Below are 27,938 nucleotides of genomic sequence, written 5' to 3'. Positions count from 1 at the left end.
TGTAATTGCTTACTTGCACTCACTAGGAGTGTAATTAATCAGTTTGTGCACACAGTTTGTGTGGCTTTTCCATCACAAATATTAGAAAAGAGGAAGTCTTGTGGCTAATGCATATGACTAGGAATCAGGACACTCAGGACGCATTTATTATTTAATTTGTGAAATAATCCTCTCCATTTTAGACATTATATCACAACGTTGGCTTTCCCTAACTCTTTGATATCCCTTAAAAAAAGAAAATTGTGATATAATGCCTGAAGCTGAAAGAATTATTGTACAAAGGAAATACTGGTTTCTTGAGGGCAATATTTTATATTATATACACACAACTCTGTATGGAATACATACATGGAATTAATGTGTGTATATTTGTGTGTGTAGATATATCTATACACACACATACACAAAATATAAAAAAAAAATAGAGCTGGCAGTGATGCCTATAGTTAATATTACCTGAGACTTCTCTTTAAAAGACCCCAGTTTTCAGTTGCTTATAATTTTGCTAAACTTTAACTACTAGGGCTGAAATTTTCCATGTTACGTGTCTGCTTCAGGCTGAATTTTCAGGAAAGTTTGAGCAAAAAATGGTTTAGTTGTTTGAGAACAAGACTAGGAAAAAATAAGATTGCTTTGGCCATGTTAAAACACTCTTCTCTCGCTCCCCCTTCTTCCTCCCTCCCCTTTCATTGAGAAGGTCCCATGTCTCCATGCTTTGGAACAGGGACTTGAAATTTGGCAAGGAATTCAGCCTAGGTTAGAGATGTGCCTTTTACTCTCCCTGTGAAATTTGGCTGAATAATAAACCTCTGAAAATCTTGGTTTGTGCATGTTCCGGGCTGGCAGCAAATGTTCCATCTTCACTGAGGATACTGCATACCCTCAGAGCTCCATGCCAACCACACTGAGCGTGCTCCTCTGACTCACTCAGTGTTCATTGAGCATGCTTCAGCCTAGGAAACTGCAAATGTGTCCCTTTGGCAGCTGCTTGAGAGCCTGGACTCGGAGTGTTCAGTGTTTGTAGCAGCCTTCCACAATTTCTCCAAGAAACCTAAGAAAGAGAAGGGAAAAGACCATTTTTAACCATTTATATTTCAGCCAAATCTGAATGGAATTTCATGGCGGAGAAGACGGGGAAGGCATCTCTCTAGACCAGGGGTGGGCAAACTTTTTGGCCTGAGGGCCACATGGGGGTTACAAAACTGTATTGAGGGCCAGGTAGGGAAGGCTGTGCCTCCCCAAACAGCCTGGCCCCCACCCCCTTCCACTTCCCGCCCCCTGACTGCTCCCCTTCAGAACCCCCCACTCATTCAACACCCCCCCCCCCCGCTCCTTGTCCCCTGACTCCCCCGACCACTATCCACTCCCATGCCCCCGGGACTCCCACGCCTATCCAACCCCCCCCCGTTACCCATCCCCTGACACACACCCCAGAACCTCCACCCCATCCAACCACTCCCTGTCTCCTGACTGCCCCCCCTCCCCCCGGGACTGCCTGCCCCTTATCCAACCTCCCTGCCCCCTTACCATGCCGCTCAGAGCACCAGGACTGGCAGCTGTGCCACTCGGCCAGAGCCAGCCACACCCCTGCACAGTCTAGAGCACTGGGGCAGGCTGGCCGGCCGTTCTTGAAGCTGTACTGCCCAGCAGGAGCTTGCCACCCAGAGCGCTGGCAGCACAGCGAGCTGAGGCTGCAGGGGAGGGGAGACAGCAGGGGAGGGGCCGGGGCCTAGCCTCCCCGGCTGGGAGCTCAAGGGCCAGGCAGGAGGGTCCTGTGGGCCACAGTTTGCCCACCTCTGCTCTAGACTCTTGGGATTCTTCCTGAAAAATAGCCAAGGCAGGCTGCAAACAGTGGAGCTGTAAGAGCTTCTTAAAGACAAGATCACAATAATCCTTTATAAGTGGAAAGTGTGAGGCAACTTCTATATAGGGGTCACTAAAGCTACCCCTGTATAACATATAAATGCGTATACTAAAATTCAAGCATTATTCTCCCTGGCTGCGTAGGCCCTGACACAGAGATTGACTTAGATTGTCTTGGACCAGGTCTTGGTCTTACACTCTTACAGTATTTCCCCCCCTTATACTCCTTAATATTGCCTGTCCTCCCTCACAGTGGATAGGTGCCAGCACTGCACTTTTCTCTCAGCTAGAAAGATGTAAGCAGCAGCATTTGAAAATTACACCAGTTACACAATAAGTTGACTACAGGTGTGTAATAGGTAGGATGCACCAGAACTCCTCCAACACAAAGGGTCCTGAGAGTACTCCCGATATCATATGGCTACATCCTCTTGCTGCCTCAAGCTTAGACAATGTACTGTATTTTGGCATCTCGTTTTCTGTTGGTAGGCCATAATGCAAAATGCATCTGAGCGTGCCATGGAGAAAGCTCAGCCTCTGGCAGAAATGTGGATGAAACATTGCATCAGAATGTCCTTAGATGTACATGGGGTTGTACCATTTATGGTTTTAATAAGGGGAATGGTCTGTATTGTACAAGTCCTTTTGTAAATAATAACATGTAATTTGATGTGTAAATCTTGCATTTGCAACAAGTGCTGAGAGTCATTTTTAATCCTTTGGTGATATTATATGTATTATAATACAGCATTAATACACTTTTTATATGTATTCTTACTTAGTCCACAGGTGCCAAGCATATAAGCTCCATAATGATGTTAAAACGGGCAATAAAAATCCAGTTCCCGCACACTTAGGCTCTTCTGATTTTTGCTGTTTTCTCTATAGTATTCATTTTTAAATTTAAAATCATGTAGCCCCTCTAGCTGCAAAGATAAATTTCATGTTGTAAGTTAGCAAATTTGTCTGCTCTTGGATCTGTAGTCAAACAGATGGGAGTCATAGAGCACCAACAGCATTGTGAATATCTGCCATTTATCTTGAAGGCCTGATTTTAACCATTTAAATTCTTATTTTTAAAATCATTTTATCTAAAACCATAACATCTAGTTCTTTTTATTCAAACTTATCTTTTGTGTTGTTAACATGCATGACTATGTACATTTCCAAAGTAAAAGTCACAAAACTACATCCCTAAGCTCTCCTAAAGGAACCATGAGCAATAAACAGCATGTTTTTAAAGAATATATGCCAGACACACTGGACCGATATATTTTTTGTAGGGCTGTCAAGCGATTAAAAAAATTAACTGCGATTAATCGCGCTGTTAAACAATAATAGAATAAAATTTATTTAAATATTTTGGGGCGTTTTCTACATTTTCAAATATATTGATTTCAATTACAACACAGAATACAAAGTGTACAGCGCTCTCTTTATATTCATTTTTGGTTACAAATATTTGCACTGTAAAAAACAGAAGAAATAGTATTTTTCAGTTCACCTAATACAAGTACTGTAGTGCAATCTCTTCATCATGAAAGTTGAACTTACAAATGTAGAATTATGTACAAAAAAAAAATCTGCATTCAAAAATAAAACAATGTAAAACTTCAGAGCCTAAAGGTCCACTCAGTCCTACTTCTTGTTTAGCCAATCGCTAAGACAAACAAGTTTGTTTACAATTTGCAGGAGATAATGCTGCCCGCTTCTTGTTTACAATGTCACTTGAAAGTGAGAACAGGTGTTCGCATGGCACTTTTGTAGCCAGCGTTGCAAGGTATTTACGTGCCAGATGCACTAAGGAATCATATGTCCCTTCATGCTTCAACCACCATTCCAGAGGATATGCGTCCATGCTGATTATGGGTTCTGCTCAATAATGATCCAAAGCGGAGCAGATCGACGCATGTTCATTTTCATCATCTGAGTCAGATGCCATCAGCAGAAGGTTGATTTTCTTTTTTGGTGGTTCAGGTTCTGTAGTTTCCACATCTGAGTATTGATTGTTCTTTTAAGACTTCTGAAAGCATGCTCCATACCTCGTCTCTCTCAGATTTTGGACGGTACATCAGATGCTTAAACCTTGGGTCGAGTGCTGTAGCTATTTTTAGAAATCTCACATTGGTAAGAAATCTCTTTGCATTTTGTCAAATCTGCTGTGAAAGTGTTCTTAAAATGAACATGTGCTGAGTCATCATCCGATACTGCTATAACTGAAATATGTGGCAGAATGCGGGTAAAACAGAACAGAAGACATACAATTTAATTAACGCATTTTTTTTTTAATAAGCATCATCAGCATGGAGCATGTCTTCTGGAATGGTGGCCAAAGCATGAAGGGGCAAATGAATGTTGAGCATATCTGGCACGTAAATACCTTGCAACGCTGGCTACAAAAGTGCCATGTGAACGCCTGTTCTCACTTTCAGGTGATAACGCTACCTGCTTTTTATTTACATTATCTCCTGTAAATGTAAACAAACTTGTTTGTCTTTGTGATTGGCTGAAGAGGAAGTAGGACTGAGTGGACTTGTAGGCTCTAAAGTTTTACATTGCTTTGTTTTTGAGTGCAGTTATGTAACCAGAAAAAACCTGTACATTTGTAAGTTGCACATTCATGATAAAGAGATTGCATTACGGTACTTATATGAGGTGAACTGAAAAGTACTATTTCTTTTGTTTATCATTTTTATAGTGCAAATATTTGTAATAAAAAATAATAATATAAAGTGAGCACTGTATACTTTGTATTCTGTGTTGTAATAGAAATCAATATATTTGAAAATGTAGAAAAACATTCAAAAATATTTAATAAATTTCAATTCGTATTCTGTTGCTTAACAATGTGTTTAATCATGATTAATGTTTTTAATCATGATTAACTTTTTTGAGTTAATCACATGAATTAACTGCAATTAATCAACAGCCCTAATTTTTTGTGATCAAATCCCAATATTGGTGGAGGAAAAAGAATGCAACCTATATCTAGATTTAGTCAAGTATTGGCTTCAGAAAATCTCGTTTGGAAAATAAGTTCAAATTGGCTTGGACATCAGCACCGTCAAATACAATAGATTCACTATTCCTATTCTGAGGAATAAGAATGGTGGATTTGTCTCTGACTCCTTTATGCCTCAAAGATCTGTTTTAATATATGCACAGGTTTGGTGGTGTCATTATTTATACTTCCTAGGTTGTTCCCCTCTCTGTTTAACGGTAACTTGCTGTCCTGCTTATTAGTTTGTTGAATAGACTTCCTTGTTTATTTGGGGGGAAAATGTTTTATTTTTATATTTAAAATCTCAGATCCAAAAGGAAAGTCCTTGGCCGCAAAGATTCTGAAGATGACCGCACCCGCAACCATTCTCCTTCACCCCCAGTAACACCCACTGGTGCTTCCCCAAATCTAGCTTCCCTCAAGCACGCGGGATCAATTCAGAGAAGCATTCGGAAGAGCAGCACCAGCAACGATAACTTCAAAGCCCTGCTGCTGAAGAAAGGGAGCCGCTCAGACACCAGTTCCCGCATGTCAGCAGCAGAGATGCTGAAGAATACAGATCCAAGGTTCCATCGAACAAAGTCAGACTCCGCCCTTGAGTTCCCTGACAGCCCTGTGAGCTGTTCACCCAGCAAGAACAAAAGGGCCCAGGAAGAATGGGCCAAGAGCGAAGGCCTGATGCCAAGGAGTATGTCCTTTTCCAGCACTAGGTATGGCAGGTCGCGAACACCACCCTCTGCTGCCAGCAGCAAGTACAACGTCCGGAACCGCATCCAGAGCAGCCCCATGACTGTTATTAGTGAGGGAGATGGGGAAGCAGTTGAACCAGCAGAGAGCAGGATCCGTAGGACTTTAAATGAGCAGCAAGAGAGCCAGCTCGATGTGTTTGACAGCGATGAAATGGACATTAATGATTTTCCGTATGCTGAGGAGGCCGGTTCCAACGAGACCAAGGCTCCGACTCACCTAGACTTAATGACTCAACTCGTAAAACCGAATGCTTCAAAGAAGTGTCTAAGCCCTTCAGACGAAAAAAGTTAAGACGGGAGGACAAAGGCATTTGGTATTAGTCTTTCAGATGGTATATAGAATGAGTAAGCAACAGATCCCAGGAGAAAGCCCAGTCCAGAACAGTTTATTTTGCTAAGCATTTATTAATGAACTTCATATGTGCGTTGAACGCTGGAGCCACTGATTGTTCTGCATGGTTGGGTTGGGTAGGGTAGGGCTTGCTTTGAGTAGGTGGTCTGTGACTTTAAAGAAAGTAACAGTTGAACTTTTTCATAAGCCTTAAAAGTCCTGTCTGAGAGAGTCTCCTCAGATCCTTTGGGGTATGAATTTTTTGAGACTTTTTGATTGTGGGAGTAAAATTTAGAGTAAGTCTGAAAAGAAGATGGGAGGCTTCTGTGGTACAAAGGGGCAGTTGCTTTAAAGGCATTCTATTTCTGAGGCTTGGGAAGTGGATGAGATGCGTGGCCTGTTGGAGGTAGCAGGGCTCGTGCTGCACAGCTTCTTTTTTGTGTGTGCGCCTGTTAATTTAAGCATGTCATATTAATGTAAGAAGATCAATAGATTATGAATTGGTGTAGGTACATTTTTCCAGAGGAAAATATAAACTTGTAAAACCTAACACAGGAGAGTGGGCACAGTTGTAATACAGTACTAGCTGCTGTGCAGCCGTAGTGACAGTCTCACATACACACTCTCATTTCCAAGTGAATTGCTTACTTGATTGGAAACTGAGTGATCCCTTAGGAGAACTGAAATAACAGGATGCATATTTATAAAGAGAATGTAAGCAAATAATAGGAAAATGGGAGAGGAATATGCAATACACTGCCAGATTCGGAAAGTTTCAGGTGTCGGGAATGAAATTAATCACAAAACATGAATTTGAGAGTTTGCACCACAGAGTAGTGGTGGAGCCTTTCCATTTAAATTAAACATGGGGGTTACATTTTGCCAGAAGTTTTTCTTCCATTTATCAAAATGGGAAGACTTCTTATAACTTTCATCACTTGAAATGTCAAATACTTGCTAACTTTTGGTTACCAAAGAGTAAGTTAGTTATTTTCCTTTTTGATTTGCCTGCAGTATTTCTGGTTTTAGAAGAAAAAAAATTTTTAGCAAGGTTTGTTTTATTTTATTGTATATTTTACTGATGGTAATAGAAGTGTTTAATGGTTTTCATTTGTAAAGAAAATAGTTGATTAAAACTGAAACATTGGCTGGAGTTTTTGGTTCATAGTAGGAAGGAAGCTTTGAATTTTTAAAAGGATTTTTGCATCATTTGATGGTTTGTGCAGTTTTTATATTGATTGTAAATAATGGGTTGTTAAATACCTTTTGATCTTCACACTTTAGAATTTATACATTTTTAGACTGCTTTAAGAAGAAACACTCGCTTTGTAGATTATTTATTTTAGTGAAATATGCTTGTAATCCCTTTCTTCAATCCCTTACTTGTTAGTAATGTAAATTTCCGGGGCCTTCACGTAACTCATCCCTTCAAAAGAGGGGGATGATGACAATGCTGTGACTCTGCTTAAATAAAACAAGGCTGCCAATTGCTATCTTGTCTTTTGAATTGATACCATCTGTCAAAAGTTGCAGCCAACATTTTGTGCTCTTATATAGAAAACCATGCATCTAACTACAGTACTAACAACAATCTAACTACAGTTCATATAGCGAAACTTACACTTTAGTGGCATCTAACAATTTTTGGTATCTCTTCATCCCATTTTTACATATATTTTGGGACGAACCCAATTGCAATGAATAGGCCTAAAGAAATCCTAACTCATCTCCAACCTCCACCCCATACTGTTTACTATATAATTTTCTCAGATGTTACTGCTCCTCCTCACTTCTTTGCTATCGGTCCCAAGGAACTAGAGTTCTTGAAGCAGCACATGAGGGGTTAAATCAGTGAGAGCCAGTTTGCCCATAATATGGGCTCTGCAGTGCTGCATGTTTAAATCCCTGGAACTGTGAAAAGCAAACTTTCTATGCTTCAAATACGTTGAGCAGATGAAAATACCAGATATATGCATTTGATTATTGGAACCAAGTGAAAACTAATTCAGCTAACCAACATTTAAAATAATTGTTAATACTGATCCGAGCTATTTACAGCTATAAAGACATATTGCAAAAAAAAAAAAAAAAAAAAGCACAAGTACTACATGTTGAATAAAAGTTGTAATAAAGGGGAATCACACATGGTTATCATTTTTCTTCCTACGCCAATCAAATATTAAATGTAGAGCTCCATATTTTCATGTAACAATTAGCACTTACATTTTCAAAACGCTGAACAAATGTTAACTAATCTCATAACACCATCTTGACGGGGAGGTAATTATTCCCATTTTGCAGATGGGAGACTAAAGGGCCTGATGCTTCTAGTGTGTAAGTACATGTAGGAACTGAGTTCAGTGTGGTCTATTCACATCTGTGGCTGCAGGATCAGGCTCTCAGGCAAATGCCCAAGCCACCCAGCAACTCAATGGCAGATCTGGTATATAAATAAGAACTTAGGGCTGGAAATCACAAACTCCTGTGTTCAGTCACAGCTCCATAGTTAAGGTTGAGTTGAATTTTGCATATGCATTTTGACAAAAATAACATATGACAATATGATTTATCAAAACAGATACAATACCCAATTCCACTGTTCAGAGGTAGCTAATTCGGAACTAGAAAAGGGAGAAATCCATGAATCAGGTGGTTGCTATAGGAACACACTTCATTCAATGTAAGGCTTATATAGTAAAATATATTCTAATCAGATTATAGACATCTTTGTTCCAAGTAGCGCCTCTGGAATCTGGTGATGTCCCCTGTCTTCAGTCCCTGTACCTCCTCAGTCAGTGATCTGTACTGAATTTTCTGATATGTACACAAGTACTCCTCAGCAGCATATTCTTAGGCCAGGTGTAATTTTGTCCACATCGTAATGTTGAGTAGGGATGTGGGTTCTTTTACATATCTATGCTAGCATTTTATTTCACTAACCAAACTGGTAGAAGCAACACCAGCAGCAAAAGTACTTTTTTGCCCGTATACGCTCTGTCTACATTAGGAGGATTTTGGTGATATAGCTCTATTGCTATGACTTTTGAAATGTAGACTAGGCCTTAGAAAATCTCCACTAACCATATCCAGGGAGTTGGAGGGGAGAAAATGCAACCCTCAGCCCTATGCAACTAAACAAAGATATTTCATCCAAATCCTTCATTAGTGTTACTGTTGGAAGGCTTGTTTGCATATCCTCCAGCTAGTTGTTTGACTGTTGATGTGAGTCAGAAATGATTACTGAATCTACCTAGCTATGATATGATTTTCAGTTTTCCTCTTCTTTGCTCACTTGCTTTTCAATTCCATTGAGTATTCTCTCAAGTTTGCTCTTTATTAACTAATTTTATACTTCTTTAGCTCTGACAACAGTATTTCTGTACTGGATCTTCAGTATATATACTCTACAACACATGAGCACAGTGACCGCAAGAGCAAAATGCAACCTGAGTCCACAACATTTATTTATAACTAAGGCTAAGTTTTTGTCACAGATATTTTTAATAAAAGTCATGGACAGGTCACAGGAAATAAACAAAAATTCACAGCAGCCCCTGACTTTCACTAAGAATATCCCTGACAAAAGGGGTAGGTGGGTTCAGCACCCACTGCTGCTGGGGCTCCCAGGTTCCCCACCGATGCAGTGTATGGGAGCTCTGGAGTCCCCTTACCTCTGGGGCTGGGCAGCTATGGGGTCCCCTCACCCCGGGCAGCTGGTAGCTGCAGGGTCTTCCAGCTGCTGGTTGCAGCGGCAGCTGTAGGGAGTCCCCGCTGCCTGCCGCGGCTGGGCAGCTACGTGCGGCTGTCCACGCGCCGCAGCTGGGCAGCTGCACGGGGTCTGCTAGCCACCTGGGTAGTTGCAGGGTCCCCCCTCACCAGGTTGGGAGCTGCGAGGGCAGGCCTGGCTGGGAACTCCGGCCCCAGCGCAAAAAAAGTCAGGGAGGTCAATGGAAGTTACGGATTTCATGACATAATGTAGCCTTATTTATAATATATACAAAACTGACACAATCCTGTTCAAACATAGAGTATGGATCCTCTGCTCCAATAAGCTTACCGTCTAGGCAAGACGAAGACTAATCAAGGGCCAATAGCTCAGATTCAGAAGGAGGTGGAGGTTATTGGTTATAAGAAGTTAGGGAAAGATTTCTGGAATACATGCATTTGAAGGAGGGGAGACTGTGTTTGACAGATAAGAGTGTAGACTGTTCCAAGCATAGGGAGCGTGCGAGACAAGGCACAGAGCCTAAAGTGACAGGAGAGGTGAAGTAGTACAGAGTATTGAGTGAGAACAGAATAAAAGAGGGGGAAATGAGAGCAAGATGTAAATGTGTGCAAGATTGTGTATCACCCTGAAGATGACAAGAAGCTTGAAATTAATACCGTAAGAGACAGGAAGCCAATGCATGGATTATAGGAAGGCTGGGGAATGATTCAGTCAGAGCAGTGGCAAAGGAAAATTCTTTTAGCAGCAGGGTTTTTATGGACTGCAGGGGGAAGAGCAAGGAGGCCAGAGGGAGAAAGGTAGTTAAAGCCAAAGTTGGTGAAGGCATGGGAATCAGTTTTAGAAGAGAGGAAAGGGCAGATTCTGGTGATATTAAAGGAGAAGAAATGGCAGGATGTAGCGAGATATGATGAGTCAGGGAGGAGAGAGAAGTCAAAGATGACATGGTTATGAATCAGACACAGGTAGGATAGCGGAGTTGTCAGTCATGGAAAGGAGGTGTTGGAGAGGAGCAAGGATGGAAGTTCACTTTTGGAAAGAGTGCATTTGTGATGGGACAGCAAAATGCTATATAGGCAACTTGAGATTCAATGATGTGTGGAGGGGAAAAAAAAATCAGGTAGAGAAGATTTGGGACCCTGTATGTATCGAAGTGGGGCTTGAAACTCTCAGCAGATGAGGTCATGGGGACAGTAAAGGTTAGGGGGGGAAAAGAAGTGGCCAATGATAGAATTTTAAAGGAGACAAATAGAAAGGAGAGTGGGAAGACGCAGAGCACAGAGTTGTGGAAGCCAAGAGGGGACAAAGCAGGGAAGAAAGGTAAACAGTATGAAAGGCATTACATAGTTCAGAAAGAATGATGGAGACAGAACCCATGGATTTATCTAGGTGAGGGTCATTAGTGTCCTTGGGCAGGGCAGTTTCAGTGCAGAGGAAAGAGCAGAAACTAGATGGGAGGAGAGGAGATCAAGGATAAAGTTGAAGAGGGATGTAAATGCAGCCTAACTAGATACTGCACTGTATATGGAGGGCAAGATAGAGTGAAGTTGAATCAAATTTTCTCCACCTTCCTCCCCTAAGATGGGGAGGGGAGGGAAACAAAAGCATGCTTCAAAGCACAAAGGAAGGGGAGGGTGGAAAGAGAGCTATTAAAAATAAAGGAGACAGAGAATCAAAAGAAGTTTTGGATGTAGGAACATATCAAAAGGACAAAATGAGGGTTTAGGAGCAGAAAGAAGAGAGACCTCAGACTTGGAAACTGCTACAGAGGAGAGGAAGGAAAGAGTTTGACACTATTAGGAAAATGCATTCCATGGCAACCTGCATGTAGCTGTAAGGTGAAGATAAAACTAACTAACAGCGACCTTTTTTTGCTTGTGAGACAAACAATTTAGACTCCTCTCTGAAGGAGGAGAAGTGTAGGCAAATATTATGGTGGTTTACGTTTTTCTAATGATAAAATGAATAGGAAGTCATAAAGTCACTTAGCTCCTCTTCCCTGACTGCTTATATGTCTGTCTCTTGTAAGGCAGACACATCCTGCCCATTTTTTATCATTAGCGATTGCAAGTCCCTTCAAGCTGCCAGTCATGCTAACTTAATGAACAGATACCACTAATTAATTGCCTTCCTTGAAAGAGGCAAGATTTCCTGCCAAGTCCCAACTGTAGGCCTTGTCTGTTCCAGTTTGACTAAATTAATTATAATTAACCCAGTGCAAACCCTCTAATGTAGAGTTACACAAACCAGTTTGTCCTTTAAATCAGTTTAGCTTGACTAATTTAAAATCAATTTATTAAACCTGTGCAACGTTTCCTGTTTAGATAAGGTTTTACTCTTGTAAGTTTTCCAAATTCCTTTAACCACCAGCCCACATGGATTTATAGATAGAGGACCACTTCCCAAACCTCTAAAATATATGGAGTAGCCATCTATGATGTAATCAGGACAACAGTAGTGGCAAAAGTTAATCCCTCCATGCTCCACTGATTTTCCACCTGAAAAAATACAGATTGAGCAGACATCAATGGCACCTCACACAGAACCAACAAGAGGGATATCCTGGTGGTGGCAATTGTACTCCTCAACACTGTGAAGACAGTGAAGACAGGCTATTCTGTCCATGCGCAACATAATTGTGTAGTGAACATGCACGTCTTCTCTGGTATGCTTTGGATAACGTAAGCTTCTGCAGAGCCATCTTTTGCATGACTACCACTCACTTCTTTAACATAAGTTAGTGCCCCATCCCATCTAGTTACAAATTTAAAACAATCTAATTGCATAAGATTATTAAACCTGGAAAATTCCTCAACACAAAACTTTAACTAAAACCCAATTAAAATTGCTGTGTAGCAATGTACTTAACTATTCTGTCCTTTTACATAACTGAAGCACTTACAAAAGACTTGAATAGTTGGAGCATTTTAAGTCTTAGTCTGCCCACGTTATACCTTTATAAAACATATTTGTTTATGAAGCGCCTGTTTCATCATTATACAACCTTAACTTTGATCCAAAATTAATAGTATTCTTTCATAGTCAATACAGCAAATTCTTCTGAGAGAAACAGGATAAGTCTCTTGGTTCCATCATTTTAAGAGCACGATTAACACTAGATCATATTGGACCTTAGAAAAGGATAATGGAACATGATAGTGGCCACTCTGGGAACTATAGACTCTGGGAACTGTGCCAGCTGACTCGGGGCAAGGGGCTGATTAATTGCAGTGCAGATGTTTGGGCTTGGACTGCAGCCTGCGCCCTACAACCCTGTGAGGTGGGAGGGTCCCAGAGCTCGGACTGCAGCCCAAACACCTACATCACAATTAAACAGCACTTTATCCCAAGTCAGCTCAGAGAGCTCAAGCCCCACGAGCTTGAGTCAGTTGACCCGGGCAAGCCACAGGTATCGAATTGCAATGTAGACATACTCTTTATGTTCAGAATCTGAATTAATACATGCTGAACAAAGATGATGGTAAAGGTCGACGTGTCAGGTAATTTATTGCTCTGAAGGAGAGTAAATAATTTTCGAGCACTCCATTATGCAATAAGTACATTTCATTCACATAAATTACTTAGGCACTTTGTTGATAAACATTCCAATGACTTTTTTTCAAACAACCTTTTGAGGCCAATCCCCAGTGAAGTCAGTGGCAAAATTCCATTAATTTCAGTGGCAGATCAGGCCCTTTACCAGCAAATTCCAATCTGTATAGCGAATATCCCACCATATCGTTCCTCTCCTCTGTAATGTACTACCCTGATTGAACCAGATTTTAGAACTGTATTAGACAGCAGAAATCCTAACTACTGTAGAACCAAGATAGGAAGAGAAATCCAGCAAAAGATATAGGTTTAAAAAGTAAATACTTATAAATTAGATCTAAAATTTATACCTCAGATTAATTTTTAATAAAAGCCTGATGTTACTGTGTCCGTGGCAATAACAATTTTAGGAACACTAAAAAGCTCAGGAAACTCAGAAGTTTAAATTGAAAGAAAAAAACCTTATAGCAAATAAGAAGTGAAACAAAATAGGCTTATCTGTTCTGATCTCTCTGCAATAAATAAATAAATAATGCAGCTGCAGCAATCCCTTGCTATTATCTTCTGTTGTCTCCTGCCCAATCCCCTTTTTTACCATGGCCTCTTCATTGTCAGTCTAATATAGATTGTAAACTCCTCAGGGCAGAACTTAAGACTTCTAATTTGCTTGGAAAGGACCCTGGACAAGTATGGTGTTAAACAAATACATGTTATTTTGCTTTAAGTGAAATTAACTTCTGGAACAACGCTTCATTTTTTAAAAGGTGAGAGCATGAAGATTCTGGGGTTAGAGGGTGCTTCTAGTTTCAGGCAGCTACTTTCTGTGTCCGTTTAGAAGCAGGTTTGATGGATTCTAAAGTCAATCCTAACCAGCTCTCCTAAAACAGGAGATTGCAACAACGTGCCGACTTAAGGATGGTGAATTGCCTTACGTACTTTTGCTAATTTGGACTGATAATCTAGTCAAAGGATAAAAGCTTTTGAAGTTAACGCATCAGTAGTCACCATGAAAGTATATATCAATCCTAGTGTAAAAAGTAAAGGTAACAATTGAAATTACTTGAAGATACTAACACTGGATATATAAGTGCCTGGACTAGTACCATAAAGCAAACAATGTATTTCAAAAGGCAAATGTTGGAGGCTTTGAGGCTAAAAATACCCAGACCTTGATAGTAATAGTTTGGGTATGTTGTATCACTGTCTATACTCTAGCAAGTGTAAAGCTGTTACCATATGATGGCTGTTCAGTGGCCAACAAGAAATGCGTAAGTGGTCTCGGCTGAACTTGCCGTGAAGGAACGTCCACAATTCACAGGTGCCAACATAATAATTCTCAGTACCAGGCATCCTTGCTGGCAGACTTGGCATAGAGGCCCAGGATTAAATAGACAGGAGGATTAGTCAGGCATTGGCAGGGTAGTACAGAGTAGTTTGCCCTGCACTGGGGAGAGATGACTTGCTCTCCTTGCTGCTGCCAATACAGCAACTATCATAAGCACTAAATTAAGGTTTATAAAAATGGACTGGCAGTCCAGTGCTGGCACACTATATGCTGTCAAAGTTCAAACTCAGCTGCTCCAGTCAACAGCCTATTTGATCTCTATGGGCAAGAATCTGAGTAGCCCAAGGTGAGCTGAACCTAAGTTTTACTTACATTTTACAGCAAGGCCTCCCTCGTGTGGCAGACTGGAAATACCACAGCAACTACATTCATTTTTAAAAGTTGATTACATTAAACATGAAAACAAAAATTGAGACAGTTGCCCTTTTTCATATCTTAGTTTGCATTTGTTCCCCTTTCAGCTTTTTCTTTTGACAATCCATAGTTGTGCGATAGATAACCCCATTAGCAGGATGACTGCCTAGGAAAAGAAGAACTGCGGAAAGGGATCTGGGGGTCATAGTGGACCACAAGCTAAATATGAGTCAACAGTGTAACATTGTTGCAAAAAAAAAAAAAAAGCAAACATAATTCTGGGATGTATTAGCAGGTGTGTTGTAAGCAAGACACAAGAAGTAATTCTTCCGCTCTACTCTGCGCTGATTAGGCCTCAACTGGAGTATCGTGTCTAGGTCTGGGCTCCACATATCAGGAAAGTTGTGGACAAACTGGAGAAAGTCCAAAGAGCAACAAAAATGATTAAAGATCTAGAAAACATGACCTATGAGGGAAGATTGAAAAAATTGGGTTTGTTTAGTCTGGAGAAGAGAAGACTGAGAGGAGACATGATAACAGTTTTCAAGTATATAAAAGGTTGTTACAAGGAGGAGGGAAAAAAAATTGTTCTTAACCTCTGAGGATAGGACAAGAAGCAATGGACTTAAACTGCAGCAAGGGTGGTTTAGGTTGGACATTAGGGAAAACATCCTAACTGTCAGGGTGGTTAAGCACTGGCATAAATTGCCTAGAGAGGTTGTGGAATCTCCATCATTGGAGATTTTTAAGAGCAGGTTGGACAAACACCTGTCAGGGATGGTCTAGATAATACTTAGTCCTGCCTTGAGTGCAGGGGACGGGATTAGATGACTTCTCGAGGTCCCTTCCAGTTCTATGATAGTTAATATTGATATTTAAACTGTCATCTTTGAGGTAATAACCCACTGAGATGATTGAGGCTGTTCAAACCTCTCAATTACTGTTTTTCTGCTGGTTGCAGACAAAGACACTAAGTTCTTGTTTTCTACACAACCACTGCAGATACAGATTTTCCTAAAAAAAAAAAATAAATAAAAGCTTATTGTGAAGCGCAGTTCTGTGGTGAGGGATAGGTTCTGCAGTAAAGAGTGTAGCCACAGAATACATAGGAAGAGTTCCCTGTGTTATGCTGTAGCAACCTCTCTAGGTGTGTGCTAAATTGCAGTGATGGATTTTAAAGAGAGGGAAATAGGGAACATGGTGTGAAGTGGAAGGAACAGGAAAAATTTCATGGCTTTCTACTCTAACTAAAAGTGTGAGCACTCTCATACAATTGACAGAATGGGGGAAATTGTACTGTCATTCTAGAAGAGGCACATTTGAAATCTGATAGATTATAATCTGTCTATATGTTAAAAACAATTATATACAATTCCCAGGCAAAAAAAAATGTCTGAATAAACTGAACTTCTGTCTCTAAAGAAAGCATTTTGTTTCCTATTCTTGATTGCTGGGGTTTCCATTTCTCTTGATAAGCCACACCTCATTGTGTCTATTAAGCAATTTAAAAGGGCTGTCATAGCCAGCAGTATAATAGACCTTTTCATCAAACACTTTCCCATCCCGCTTCAAATTTTCTGCTAGTGTCAGTAGTTCTTCTTGGTTCTTTGTGGCACTGGAATATCCTCCAAAGGACCTGTCAATAATAAACAGTAAGAGAACATGAAGAAAGATTATCACTGATAAATCTAAGCTTGTTCTCTATGCAGCTTGTCTAAATCCAGCATGGGTCAGCAGTCATTTTTTGAAACCATATAGTCCAATCCTTTCAGGGACTGTTCCCTACAGCCCGTTTTCTAGTACTTTGTCCAGTTTCGTTTGTTTCAAATGATGAAGCTTCTGCAACTTCCTTTAAGATAATTTCACAGTAACAGACTTTACCAATGGGAAAATGGGGTATCTTCAGGCCTGTATGAGAGCTGTTCCTCTTGGTGCAAAACTAGTAAAATGTATGACCACATGCCTTATTTTGTACATGTAAAGGGTGTTGTCTTGATGTCCTGAGAGTGCCACTGTGAAAAACAAAATTCCAAGGAACGTGGCTTTGAACACCCAGGATTAATGTTCAAGAACAGGGATGGGGACACTTTCCCCAGCACTCATTTAAATTTTCTTTTTCAGCAGTTTGTAACTATGGAAAAATACTACCTGAAGCTTACATGGAAAATGAAGTTAGTTACTTTATGCTTGAAAGTTAACTTTGTCTTAGAACAACTTGTTTTGGTTTAGACTTGGCAGTGGGGAAATTCATCAATTAACATTTTCCTGTCTACTTGAACATATATTCTTACCTATTTTAAACTGGGAAAAGTACAGTGTTTTTTCCAATCCCAAGTCTTTCATGATGTTTTCATTAATATACAGTAAAATATACATTTTTTTTAAAAGAATGCAAGATGATCTCCATCTCGGGATGTTCAACAAAATATTTTCAGGACATGTGACTTCTGTATACTAATTATACTTACTGGGCTCATGTGAAAAAGGTTCTGAGGATACAGAGATTTGGATTGAATTACAGGCTAGTACAGTGGTCCCCAAACTGTGGAGCACGTCATGGAGGAATGTTTGCCAGTGGGGGAGGGAGAGGGAGAAGAGTGCGGCAGAGCCCGGGCCAGTCCCCATGCGGGGGTGGGAAAGGAGCGCCACCCAGCCCCGCTCTGCTTCCAGCTCTGCTTTGGCCCTGACCACATCTGCAGCCCCAGCTACCGGCTGCGGCTCCGCATCCGGCCACAGACCCCATTGTGGCCTGGGCGGGGCTCTGCTCCCAGCTCCAGCCTCGCTCCCAGCTCCAGCCTCACTCCCAGCCCCAGCCTTGCCCCTAGCCTTGGCCCCTGGCTGCAGCTCCATTCCTAGCCCTGCTCCTGGCCTCAGAGCTGCCCCCAGCTGCGGTCCCAGCCTCGGCCCCCTTACTCCTGTCCATGCCCCACTCACAGCCCCAGCTCCTAGGGGGTGGGGTGGGGTGGGGTGGACAAAGATATGGGAGGCAAGACCATGAAAAGTTTGGGGACCCCCTGGCTAGTATAAAGTGAATTACTCATTCAATAAAGCATGTGCATGCACCATCTTATTCATCAACTGACTGCCACAAGGTGGCAGCCACAGTTTAGCTGAAGAATATCACATTGTGTTGCTGTATTTTTAGAAAGTGTCAGGACTTACCTCTTCTTTTGAGGACTAAAAAGATTTTTGATCATATATAAGCTGTCTTGTGCACACAGATTTACTACCTGTACTTTGCAGAGTTGCAGTAGTTAGTTAATACGTACCTGACAAACACAGTCATTTCTGGTCTGTTTTCAATGAAACTATCTGACTCAGATGGCTTAGGTGGATCAGCTTGATGATCAGATGGTATATAAAAAGAAACTGTAATAGTGGACTCGCAGAATGGGCCTGCACCAGGTTCCACGTGGCATGTTACTGGAGCTGTCATCTCTATCTTCATCCCTATCAGAGGCAAATAAGCAACAGCTACAGCTCTGTCACAAATATCAGGTCAGTTAATGTAGTGTGTCAAGAAAGAGAACACATTGGTGGCTTTATCAGAGGTTGCCTTTGATTTATATTTAATAAAAGGTAGTTTTAATTCATACGTGTTTTTTCCATTGTTGCATTGTATTAGGATTATCTTGTCTGCTTGTAATAATTTTTAAAGGAAACGCATAAGGGCAAATTTCTGCTCGTATGCAGTAGATCCCTTTGTCTCGATTGTTGACATTACACTACCACAGACCAAACTTCTTAAGCCTTGCAGCAGCATGTAGGGTACGTATCGCTAAATGCCGCAGCGATAGGTAGGCTGCATCTACGCTGTGAAAGGCTCTGGCAGAGGGGAGACACCAGTGAAAGGCTCCTGCACCTTTCCCCACCGCCTCCCTCTGCTGGATCCTTTCCCTACCAGAGTCTTTCCCCACTGCTGGAGCCTTTCTCTGGGGCAGGAAAAGGCTCTGGCAGTGAGGAGGCAGCAGGCCCCTACACTCCTAAATACAGCAGTGTATACAAGGGAGGCATGGCTTGGGTGTGCAGAGAACCACGTAGGGTACATAGCCTAAGGCTTTTGGTGCGTCTCTACTCGCCTAAGCAGTGCCTCACCATCTACACTGCTCTTTAAACCTGCCTGGGGGTTGTGCAACATCTGTACTCTACATGCTGCTATATGTCTACATTGCAGTTGGAAGCAAACCTCCAGCCCAGCCAGATACTTGAGCTACCATACTAAAAATAATTGTGTTGCCATTGTGGCCCTGGTGCAGGCTTGGGTCCCGCTTGGCTTGAGCTCAGGGGGCTAGACCAAGTGATCACAGGAGCCACAATGTCCACACAGCTATTTTTAGCATGCTAGCATCAGCCTCTTTATCCAGGCTGGGAGGCTCGCTCCCAGCTGCAGTGTATACATACCCATAGTCTTGGGCTAGTCAATACTTGCTATCGAAAGGTTATCTTGGAGACAGCTTTTTTTTTTAAACTCAAAATTGAAAAAAGACTTATGCAGTACAAAAGCACAATGAAGCCTAACTTTTTTTTCTTTTTTAGAGGACCACGGTCAAGTAGTTTTAGGTTCAAAGTTTATTAACTTAAACTTAACTCGTCATTTGGTAGGAAATGCCCTCTACACTCTGGCTGTTTTATAAAAATCAACTGCAGCTGCCCTAAAAGTGAGCACCGTCAGCTATATCTGACCTTTGTATAGGTTCTGTGCTGCAGAGCAAAATAATTTATAACTGTATCAAAAATAAACTACATGTCAATCACTGATGAATGCCCCAAAATAACAGTGGGAAAGAGGAACATTCAGCACATCAGTGGTTTCAAACTAATTTCCAGGTTCTAAAGTCACATGAACCAGCTCACACAGCTTTGATGTACCAGAATGCAGTGGGCTGGGACACTTCAGCATCTGCTGAAACCAGCCTACTGGAGAGGAAGAGTTTAGCTATTTTGTTTTTAGTTATAAAGGCCTGGTTGTGGGGAGTTTCTCTCTCAAGGGGGTGTAAGAGTTTTGAGAAATATTCCTGTGATGGAGTTCTCTCCCAACCAGGTCTGGAGGGTTGAAGTGGCTAGGCAGGCCAATTAACTGCCGAGGCTGCACCTGAAGGAGACAGGGAGCAGGCCACTAACTGGAAATGGGCTCAGCTGGGCAGGAACAGGAAGGGCCTGTATAAAGCCCAAGAGCTGTGCCCAGTAAGGGGCTTATAAGGAAGTAGTCTACTATCACTCCCTGGGAGGAGGGCTAGTAAACCCAGAAAGAGGGGGAAGCTAGATGAGTAGGGAAAAAGCCCAGGGAAACAGCAGCCAGGGATAGGACTGTACAGACCTTGGCTTTTGTTACAGGGTCCCTGGGCTTGTACCCAATGTAGAGGGTAGGGCAGAGTTCACCTACCAGCCACTGTGAAGTCACCACTTGGAGATGACAGCTGGTCTGGAAGGAATTTGAATTCCCCAGATGGGGAAGACCTTAGTGACCTGGCTGGAGGACCAAGCCATGAACAGAAAGCTGCAGCTCCAGGAGTGATAGGGGCTGCAGGGTGAAAGAAACCAGGCAGAGACAAGGGCAGCATCTGGCAAGAGGTAGTCACCAGGAGGAGATGCTACTAGCAGTGAGTACACCCTGTGATTATCACCTTATATCTTAAAGAAAGCCACTTACCTTCCTCCACCTTGGCTCCTCTTCTAGTGGAACACTGTGGTATTGTGAATGGTATGATAAGTGGATTTGAAAGGGCTTTTGAAGTGAGGGGGTGGGGAAGAAAGGGGCAGGGTAAACTTAGAAGCATTCATGTGCTGAATGTTTCTCTTCCCTGCTGTTGTTAGGAGTATTCAGGGTGTTAGATATTTTTAAAGCCATAAGAGCATTTCCTCTCAGCTATCCTGACTTCTAAAAGGACACACTACTATGTTGGCTTTTATGCCTTACGACAGTGGTTCTCAAACTTCTGTGTTGATGACTCCTTTTACGCAGCAAGCCTCTGAGTGCAACCTGCCCCCTTCTAAATTAAAAACACATTTAAGTAGCTTGCTAAATAAAAAAGGACAAATGATATAAATTCAGACAGAATAGAGGAAAAGTAATTGGAATTTACTACTAACACTTTTACCCAGAATTAACCACTAACACCAACAAATATTTCTTTTGGAAAAAATTACAATTGTTAGTGCATGTGATGGGGTGTCTACCCCACACAAAGCCTGAAGAGGGAAGGCAGACCAATTAACTTTATTAGGCTGCACCTGGAAGGAAGCCAGTGACTGATGATGGTTGATGAAGCCCAGCTGGGGGAGGAGCTGGGCTAGGCTTATAAAGAAGGGAAGTTGATGGTAAGAGACAGCTACAAGGAGGAGCTCTGCTCCCTAAAGAAGGGTGTTATGGCAGTTTGGGGAGACCGTAAAACTAGGATCCTGCCTCGGACTACAGAATCTGACAAGATTGGGGTGGGGGGAAGTAGCCACAGAGAGAGCTCCCCAGGAGCAGAAGCTGGGGAAGTAAACTAGGAAAGAACCCAGGGAAATAGCAACAAGGCAGAGCTTGAGTATACCATGGCTGCTAGGCAGAGGGTCCCTGGGCTGGAACCTGGAGCAGTGGATAGGCCTGGGTTCTCCTGCTGTCCACTGGGAAAGTGGCACTTACTTGGCAGTGGATCAGAAGACTGAGACAGTTTGTCCAGTGCATCTTCGTTACCTGGGAAGGAGAAGACTATAGTAACCTGGCCAGAGGGCCAAGTCTCCAAGAAGGAGTAACCTGTTTCCACTGAGAGACCCCCTTTGGCTTGCTCGCCCTATGGTGTATCAGCCCGGGCAGAGCTCATCCCCAGATGCTACCACAACAAGGTGCCCAGTGATAAGTAAACCCCATGATAGGGCATAACATGTTTAAACTGTTTTGTCACTTATTGTTTACCTTTTTCAATAGCTTAAAATACAAATATATTCAGCCATCAATAGCAATCAATCAGAAGTCAAGCTTATAGGGGATAGGAGCCCCTGGTAGTATTAAGGGTATTTAGTATTTGATCTATTCCAGATGCCATTTAAATATGATTAACTTTTCCTATGCCCACTACTAAGAGAGATTTAATAAAGCCCCTTTAAATGCTGCTGCTTATTGCAATTTAGGTACTAAGGAAAACACATGGATTCACCAAGGGAAAGTCATGCCTGACTAATCTAATTGCCTTCTATGATGAGATAACTGGTTCTGTGGATGAAGGGAAAGCAGTGGACGTGTTATTCCTTGACTTTAGCAAAGCTTTTGACACGGTCCCCCACAGTATTCTTGTCAGCAAGTTAAAGTAGTATGGGCTGGATGGATGCACTACAAGGTGGGTAAAAAGTTGGCTAGATTGTCAGGCTCAACGGGTAGTGGTCAATGGCTCCATGTCTAGTTGGCAGCCGGTATCTAGCGGAGTGTCCCAAGGGTTGGTCCTGGGGCTGGTTTTGTTCAATATCTTCATTAATGATCTGGAGGATGGTGTGAATTGCACCCTCAGCAAGTTTGCGGATGACGCTAAACTGGGAGGAGTGGTAGATACGCTGGAGGGTAGGGATAGGATACAGAGGGACCTAGACAAATTGGAGGATTGGGCCAAAAGAAATCTGATGGGGTTCAACAAGGACAAGTGCAGGGTCCTGCACTTAGGACGGAAGAATCCAATGCACCGCTACAGACTAGGGACCGAATGGCTAGGCAGCAGTTCTGCAGAGAAGGACCTAGGGGTGACAGTGGACGAGAAGCTAGATATGAGTCAACAGTGTGCCTTTGTTGCCAAGAAGGCCAATGGCATTTTGGGGTGTATAAATAGGGGCATTGCAGCAGATCGAGGGACGTGATCGTTCCCCTCTATTCAACATTGGTGAGGCCTCATCTGGAGTACTGTGTCCAGTTTTGGACCCCACACTACAAGAAGGATGTGGATAAATTGGAGAGAGCCCAACGAAGGGCAACAAAAATGATTAGGGGTCTGGAACACATGACTTATGAGGAGAGGCTGAGGGAACTGGGATTGTTTAGTCTACGGAAGAGAAGAATGAGGGGGGATTTGATAGCTGCTTTTAACTACCTGAAAGGTGGATCCAAAGAGGATGGATCTAGACTATTCTCAGTGATAGCAGATGACAGGACAAGGAGTAATGGTCTCAAGTTGCAGTGGGGGAGATTTAGGTTGGATATTAGGAAAAACTTTTTCACTAGGAGGGTGGTGAAACACTGGAATGCGTTACCTAGGGAGGTGGTGGAATCTCCTTCCTTAGAAGTTTTTAAGGTAAGGCTTGACAAAGCCCTGGCTGGGATGATTTAGTTGGGGATTGGTCCTGCTCTGGGCAGGGGGTAGGACTAGATGACCTCCAGAGGTCCCTTCCAACTCTGATATTCTATGCTTTGTGTTAAGGAAGTGTTTCCTAAAGTGTACAGTGTGTATCCACTGGGTGGAGTGAGGGACTATTTGCAAGATGGGTGTGCAGAAAGACCAACTGGCCTCCAGAGTCTTTTAAAAAAAAAACAAAAAAACCTCACTGTTATAACTTTCAAAACTAAAGAGTGTTTCTTAGTTAACTAATACAGAGACATTTCCCTGAGTCTGCACAGAGCCTGAAACAATGGCTGCTAACACTGATGGTACTTTAATTGTCCACATTAACTATTTCACTGCTCAAAGCAGAAGGAAGATCTATACCATAACCACCAGCATTCCCAAAGTCAGGTGTGGAAGGAACACAAAAGACTAGTGGAGATGTATGGATTAAGAGAGGTATACCCTTTGCCATCACATAGGGTTCCTGAGTGACAGGACTGGCCTTCCTTTCCTGAAAGCGCTCAGCTTTCAAAAGTTTAGAAACATTGAATTATTGAGCAGTATAGTCCAGAGCATCTTACCTTTCTCATTCTTGCCCTGAATATAGTCAAACAGCTTCATGAAGCCAGTGCTGACAGCTGAATCATAGTCCACTGATTTAACAGAAGTGGCAACCCATTTAGCTGGTTCATACTGCCGGACTTCATAATCTGAAGCCTGTAAACAACCAAAAAAAAAAAAAACTATCAAGAATAGCACTTCACATGAGCATCAGAGCATAAGTGATTAGATGTTCACAGAAACAGAATTCCTTCATTTTTACACCACAGGCTTAGCATTGGTATTTCTTTCCTTATCTAACAAACTTTTTTAAAGGGGGAGGAGTATTAACCAGCCTGACATTGCTGGAGAAAATGATTAGGTACTAGATAGTAGGAACAGAGAGCCCAGCTATTGCTCAAAGCTTGGAACAGTGTTGCAGGTCAAGTTCAGATCAAAACATGAAGTTTTTATTTATTTTTTAAAAAGTCAGGAAATATATGGAAGTTTTTCCTGTGTTGATTTATCCAGGTTGCACATTGCTGTAATGGTAAAGAACACAAAGGGAATAAAACAGTGGTTCTCAAACTTTTGAACTGGTGACCCCTTTCACATAGCAAGACTGAGTGTGACCTCTTCACCCCCTCCCCCCTTTATAAATTAAAAACACTTTTATATATATTACACCATTATAAATGCTGGAGGCAAAGTGGGGTTTGGGGTGGAAGCTGACAGCTCGTGATCCCCCCCCCCCCATGTAATAACCTCACAACCCCCACTTTGAGAACCTCTGGAATAAAGCTTTTTTACTATTATAACTAAAACCCAAGATTACCATAACAATTTTAATCTTCCTTTATTTTAGTCTGACAACACTTTGTGAAGAAAAATAAAGAATAAATTTCCCCGGGTGGTTTGTGTGGGGCTTTGACTCAGTCAAAAAAAGAAAATTATGAAAAAAGGCATTAAAGGAAAACCACCACTTTTTTTAAAACAGTCTAACAAGTAATGTAGTCTAGTGTGCAATATGAGTAAGTCAAAGAAATAGTATGAGGTTAATAACTTTTGGGGGGAAATTCACTTACCAGATACCATTAATATATTGATCAGAAATTCACAAACTTTTTTTCGTGTGACCCACATCTTACTACAGTACACCTCATGGCTCACTTCCCCTCATAAACACCTGGACCACCTCAGAATGATCTCTGTGACAACTGCAATGATTACTTGAATTGCAAAGTAACCTCTATTTGACATAAAACTTTCTGCTATTAATCAGCCAGTCCATTGAAACAGCCATAAAGTTTTCAGTGGACTACACATCAAAGTTTGACAGTCTCTGACTTACACTATCAAGGGGGAAAACCATAAACAATCAAAGGCTGTGATTTCACAAATACATGCACACATGCATAACTTTTCTCAGTGAAATAGTCATCTTGTCTTCAGTGGGACTACTCATAAGAAAAGTTATACACTTGTATACGTGTTTGGAGGACCAGAGCTTAATTTACTTATCAGGAACTCTGGAGATTTGGTTCAATTCCTATATTGCTCACTGACTTCCCATAGTACATTGGGCAAATCACTTACCGTCTCTGCCCCTTAGTTTTCTTATCTGTAAAACGGGTATAGTACTGCTGTACCTTACAGGGATATTGAAGATAATTCATTAATATTTGAGGTTCTCAGAGCTTGTACAGAAGAACAGTGAGTGCATGGCAGGCTGGGCCGTAAAACTACCTTGCACACAGCAAACTAGTGCTAACTCACTGTCTATGAAGACCCTGCTGCTGCACACCAAAACCACCCTAGTATGCTTTGATCTACACTGCCATGAAACACGAATAGTTCAATGTGCACTAGGGAACATCTGATGCACAGCAAGAGGGTCCACATGGAAACTTAGTGCATGGCATGCTAGTGCAAGGTAGATTTACATGCTAGTCTGCTGTGCACTAACTGTTCATCTTCTAGACAAGCTTTCAGACATTAAAATAACGGGAAGCAATACAAGTATACTGTGTATTTTTGTTGACTAAACTGCAACACAAAATATAAACTGCCTATTTCATCTTTTCCAACTCTAGTTAGCAAAAGGCTGTCACAGTAGGATTGCAAATCCAGAGCAAAGGAAGTGTAAACCAGCTATTTTATTTGCCTTTACAAGAATTCCGTAGAAGTAGTTCTACTGATTTTTAAGTTTAGGAAACCTCTGTTTACACAATTTTGATTTATAACCCTAAATCAACCTGACTGTGTACTTAATGTGGCTACAGCAACCTTAAGTTCTGCATTTATTTGCATTTTATTTTAAACATGCAAGATTGTTGTTGCCTTTAGATTAGTTTTCTGTATTTTATTTCATCCTAGAGAAATAGCTAGCTAGTCCTGACACCATGGAGATTATTGGTTTGCGTGGCTCCAACTGCAGGTGGAAACAAACACCCCAGAACTATAGCATTGCATAACTTTTTTTATGCAAGTCACCATGTCATAGCTACTGCAAAAACCTACCTACTGCACTCTGGTATCTTGTATCTTTCTAGTGAGCAGGAAATAACTAAAATTCCTGTCCAAGTTGACTTCTGCACTCCCCCCTTGCCCCCACTTTCCACAATGGTTATCCCAAGCTGCAGATGAGCCATTTAGGATGTTCTGATCATTAGCCATTTAGCCCATTATGATCGGCTTGTCTCATCTTTTATATAACACAGCCCACAGAGCGCCAACTGTTCTAGCAACCTGAAGTCCTGCAGTTTGACTCTTATTTTTTTAATCACACTTATTTCCTCTGCTCTCCTAAGCCCTAGGACTAAAGTGCTTTACCTCAAGCTCCCTGCCGTGCCCCCTATTTTGGTGAGACGTAAGCCTGGCATTTTTGACCAGAAAGGAAGGCAAATAAAATGAGTGAGAAATGGGGTGTTCTAGCACAGACAGCAGGGCCCCCTCTCCTTTTTGCTAAGAGAATTTCACCTGGCTTGGTACCGCTGTCCACTTAGGCAGCTCCAGCCTGGAGGCGACAGCTTGTTTGTTGGGCTTCAGCATCCTGGGGAAATTAAAGCAGAGCAAAATTAGGAGGGCCTTCCCTAGCCCCTACCCCCTTGAGCCCCACCTAGGGTGACCAGATGTCCTGATTTTATAGGGATAGTCCTGTCTTGTATAGGTGCCTATTCCCCCCCGACCTGCTGTCCCAATTTTTTTTACGCTTGCTGTCTGGCCACCCTAGCCCCCACCCGCAGCAGGGCACTCAGCCCCCTCTGTGCACCTCACCCACCCAGCCGTGGCGGGAGGGCTGGGATTAGCTCAGCATCTCTCTCCCCCTTCCCCCTCCATCCCGGGGCCGGGCCAGCCCAGCACCGTCTCTCTTCCTCACCTGCCTCAGCAGCTCCCACCCAAATGCGCCCCCTGCCCTTCCCCAGCGGGCTGCCCCTCGGCAAGCACAGACCTCTGTCTGCCGGAGCCTGCCGGCTGCTTGGGGGCGGGCCAGGCGGCGAGGTTTCATAACCCCTGGAGCTGGGCACACCCACCGCACGCTGGGGCTCGGCCCCTTGCACCAGCAGGCTGCCCCCGCTACGGGAAGGCGGGGAAATGCGCCCGCCGGGGAAGGCGCGGGCAGCCCGGGGACCCGCTACGAGCGGCCCTTCCCCAAGCGCGGCGCGTGGCGGGGGCTCCAGCAGCTTTCTGCCCCCCGCGATTCCTGGCCGCTGGTGAGCGGCGGCTCGGAGCTGTGCGAGCTCCAGGCTGCCCGGGGATAAGCCGGGTGGGTGGATCTGAGGGCCGGGCCAAACGGCGTGGAGACGGGCGGGAAGGTGGCGGCGCCAGCCTGCTCTGTCCCTCCCCGCGGGGCCGCGCCGCGCCTGCCGGTCACTGGGCGCGTTATGAAAGCGCGCGGGGGGGCCCCGAGCGGTGATGGGGCTGCAAGGGGGCCCGACTCTCACAGCCAAATCCCGCCTCGCTGCAGCAGGGCGAGAGATTACACGGCGGCTTTACTAGTACCATGCGCGGAAACGGGCCACCCGGTGGGGTTACCCTGAGCATTAGTAACGGGAGGATTGCCGAGCCGGGCTGCCACTGCTGCAGAGACGTGTCTGTCCCGGCGAGACAGAGTGTGTGTGGGGGGGGGGGTTCTCTAGCGCCATCGCCTTCACTGGAAATCACACCCGGTGAGATCTGAACCCCAAGTGC

At 42.9% G+C, this 27,938-nt stretch overlaps 2 protein-coding genes across 9 annotated transcripts in view; one reads left to right on the top strand and one right to left on the bottom strand.

Annotated features, from left to right (window-relative positions):
* Window positions 1–16,633, top strand: part of NHSL1 (NHS like 1) — a 258,786-nt gene extending 242,153 nt beyond the window's left edge. For 5 of the 8 annotated variants that reach the window (XM_074948508.1, XM_074948507.1, XM_074948509.1 and 2 more), the window contains one exon: window positions 5,173–16,632. In XM_074948508.1, the coding sequence (XP_074804609.1) occupies window positions 5,173–5,905 (733 nt within the window). In that variant the 3' untranslated portion in view covers window positions 5,906–16,632. Of the gene's footprint in view, window positions 1–5,172 lie in introns of all 8 variants that reach the window. The other 3 variants (XM_074948506.1, XM_074948505.1, XM_074948512.1) reach the window with 2 other exon arrangements.
* HEBP2 (heme binding protein 2) lies at window positions 13,144–27,454 on the bottom strand. The gene is made up of 5 exons (XM_074948513.1): window positions 27,199–27,454; window positions 26,727–26,799; window positions 23,789–23,924; window positions 18,189–18,369; window positions 13,144–16,555 (listed from the first exon to the last, which is right to left on the bottom strand). Exons 2-5 carry the CDS (start codon window positions 26,796–26,798, stop codon window positions 16,357–16,359), a joined length of 588 nt encoding a protein of 195 aa, XP_074804614.1. The 5' UTR covers window position 26,799; window positions 27,199–27,454; the 3' UTR covers window positions 13,144–16,356.
* Window positions 27,455–27,938: the final 484 nt, after the last annotated feature.

Source organism: Natator depressus, chromosome 3 (assembly GCF_965152275.1).
Source record: "Natator depressus isolate rNatDep1 chromosome 3, rNatDep2.hap1, whole genome shotgun sequence".
NCBI classification, from domain to species: domain Eukaryota; kingdom Metazoa; phylum Chordata; order Testudines; family Cheloniidae; genus Natator; species Natator depressus.
Note: the sequence above shows the minus strand (reverse complement) of the source record. Positions and strands in the feature narration are given on the sequence as shown.

Excerpts from the sequence above, each read along its gene's own strand:
- HEBP2 (XM_074948513.1), bottom strand. The coding sequence starts at position 26,798 with ATGCTGAAGCCCAACAAACAAGCTGTCGCCTCCAGGCTGGAGCTGCCT. Across the intron at positions 23,925-26,726 it reads GGACAGCGGTACCAAGCCAG|GCTTCAGATTATGAAGTCCG; the intron begins GTGAAATTCTCT and ends GGTTGTTTACAG. Across the intron at positions 18,370-23,788 it reads TCAGGGCAAGAATGAGAAAG|GGATGAAGATAGAGATGACA; the intron begins GTAAGATGCTCT and ends TGCCTCTGATAG.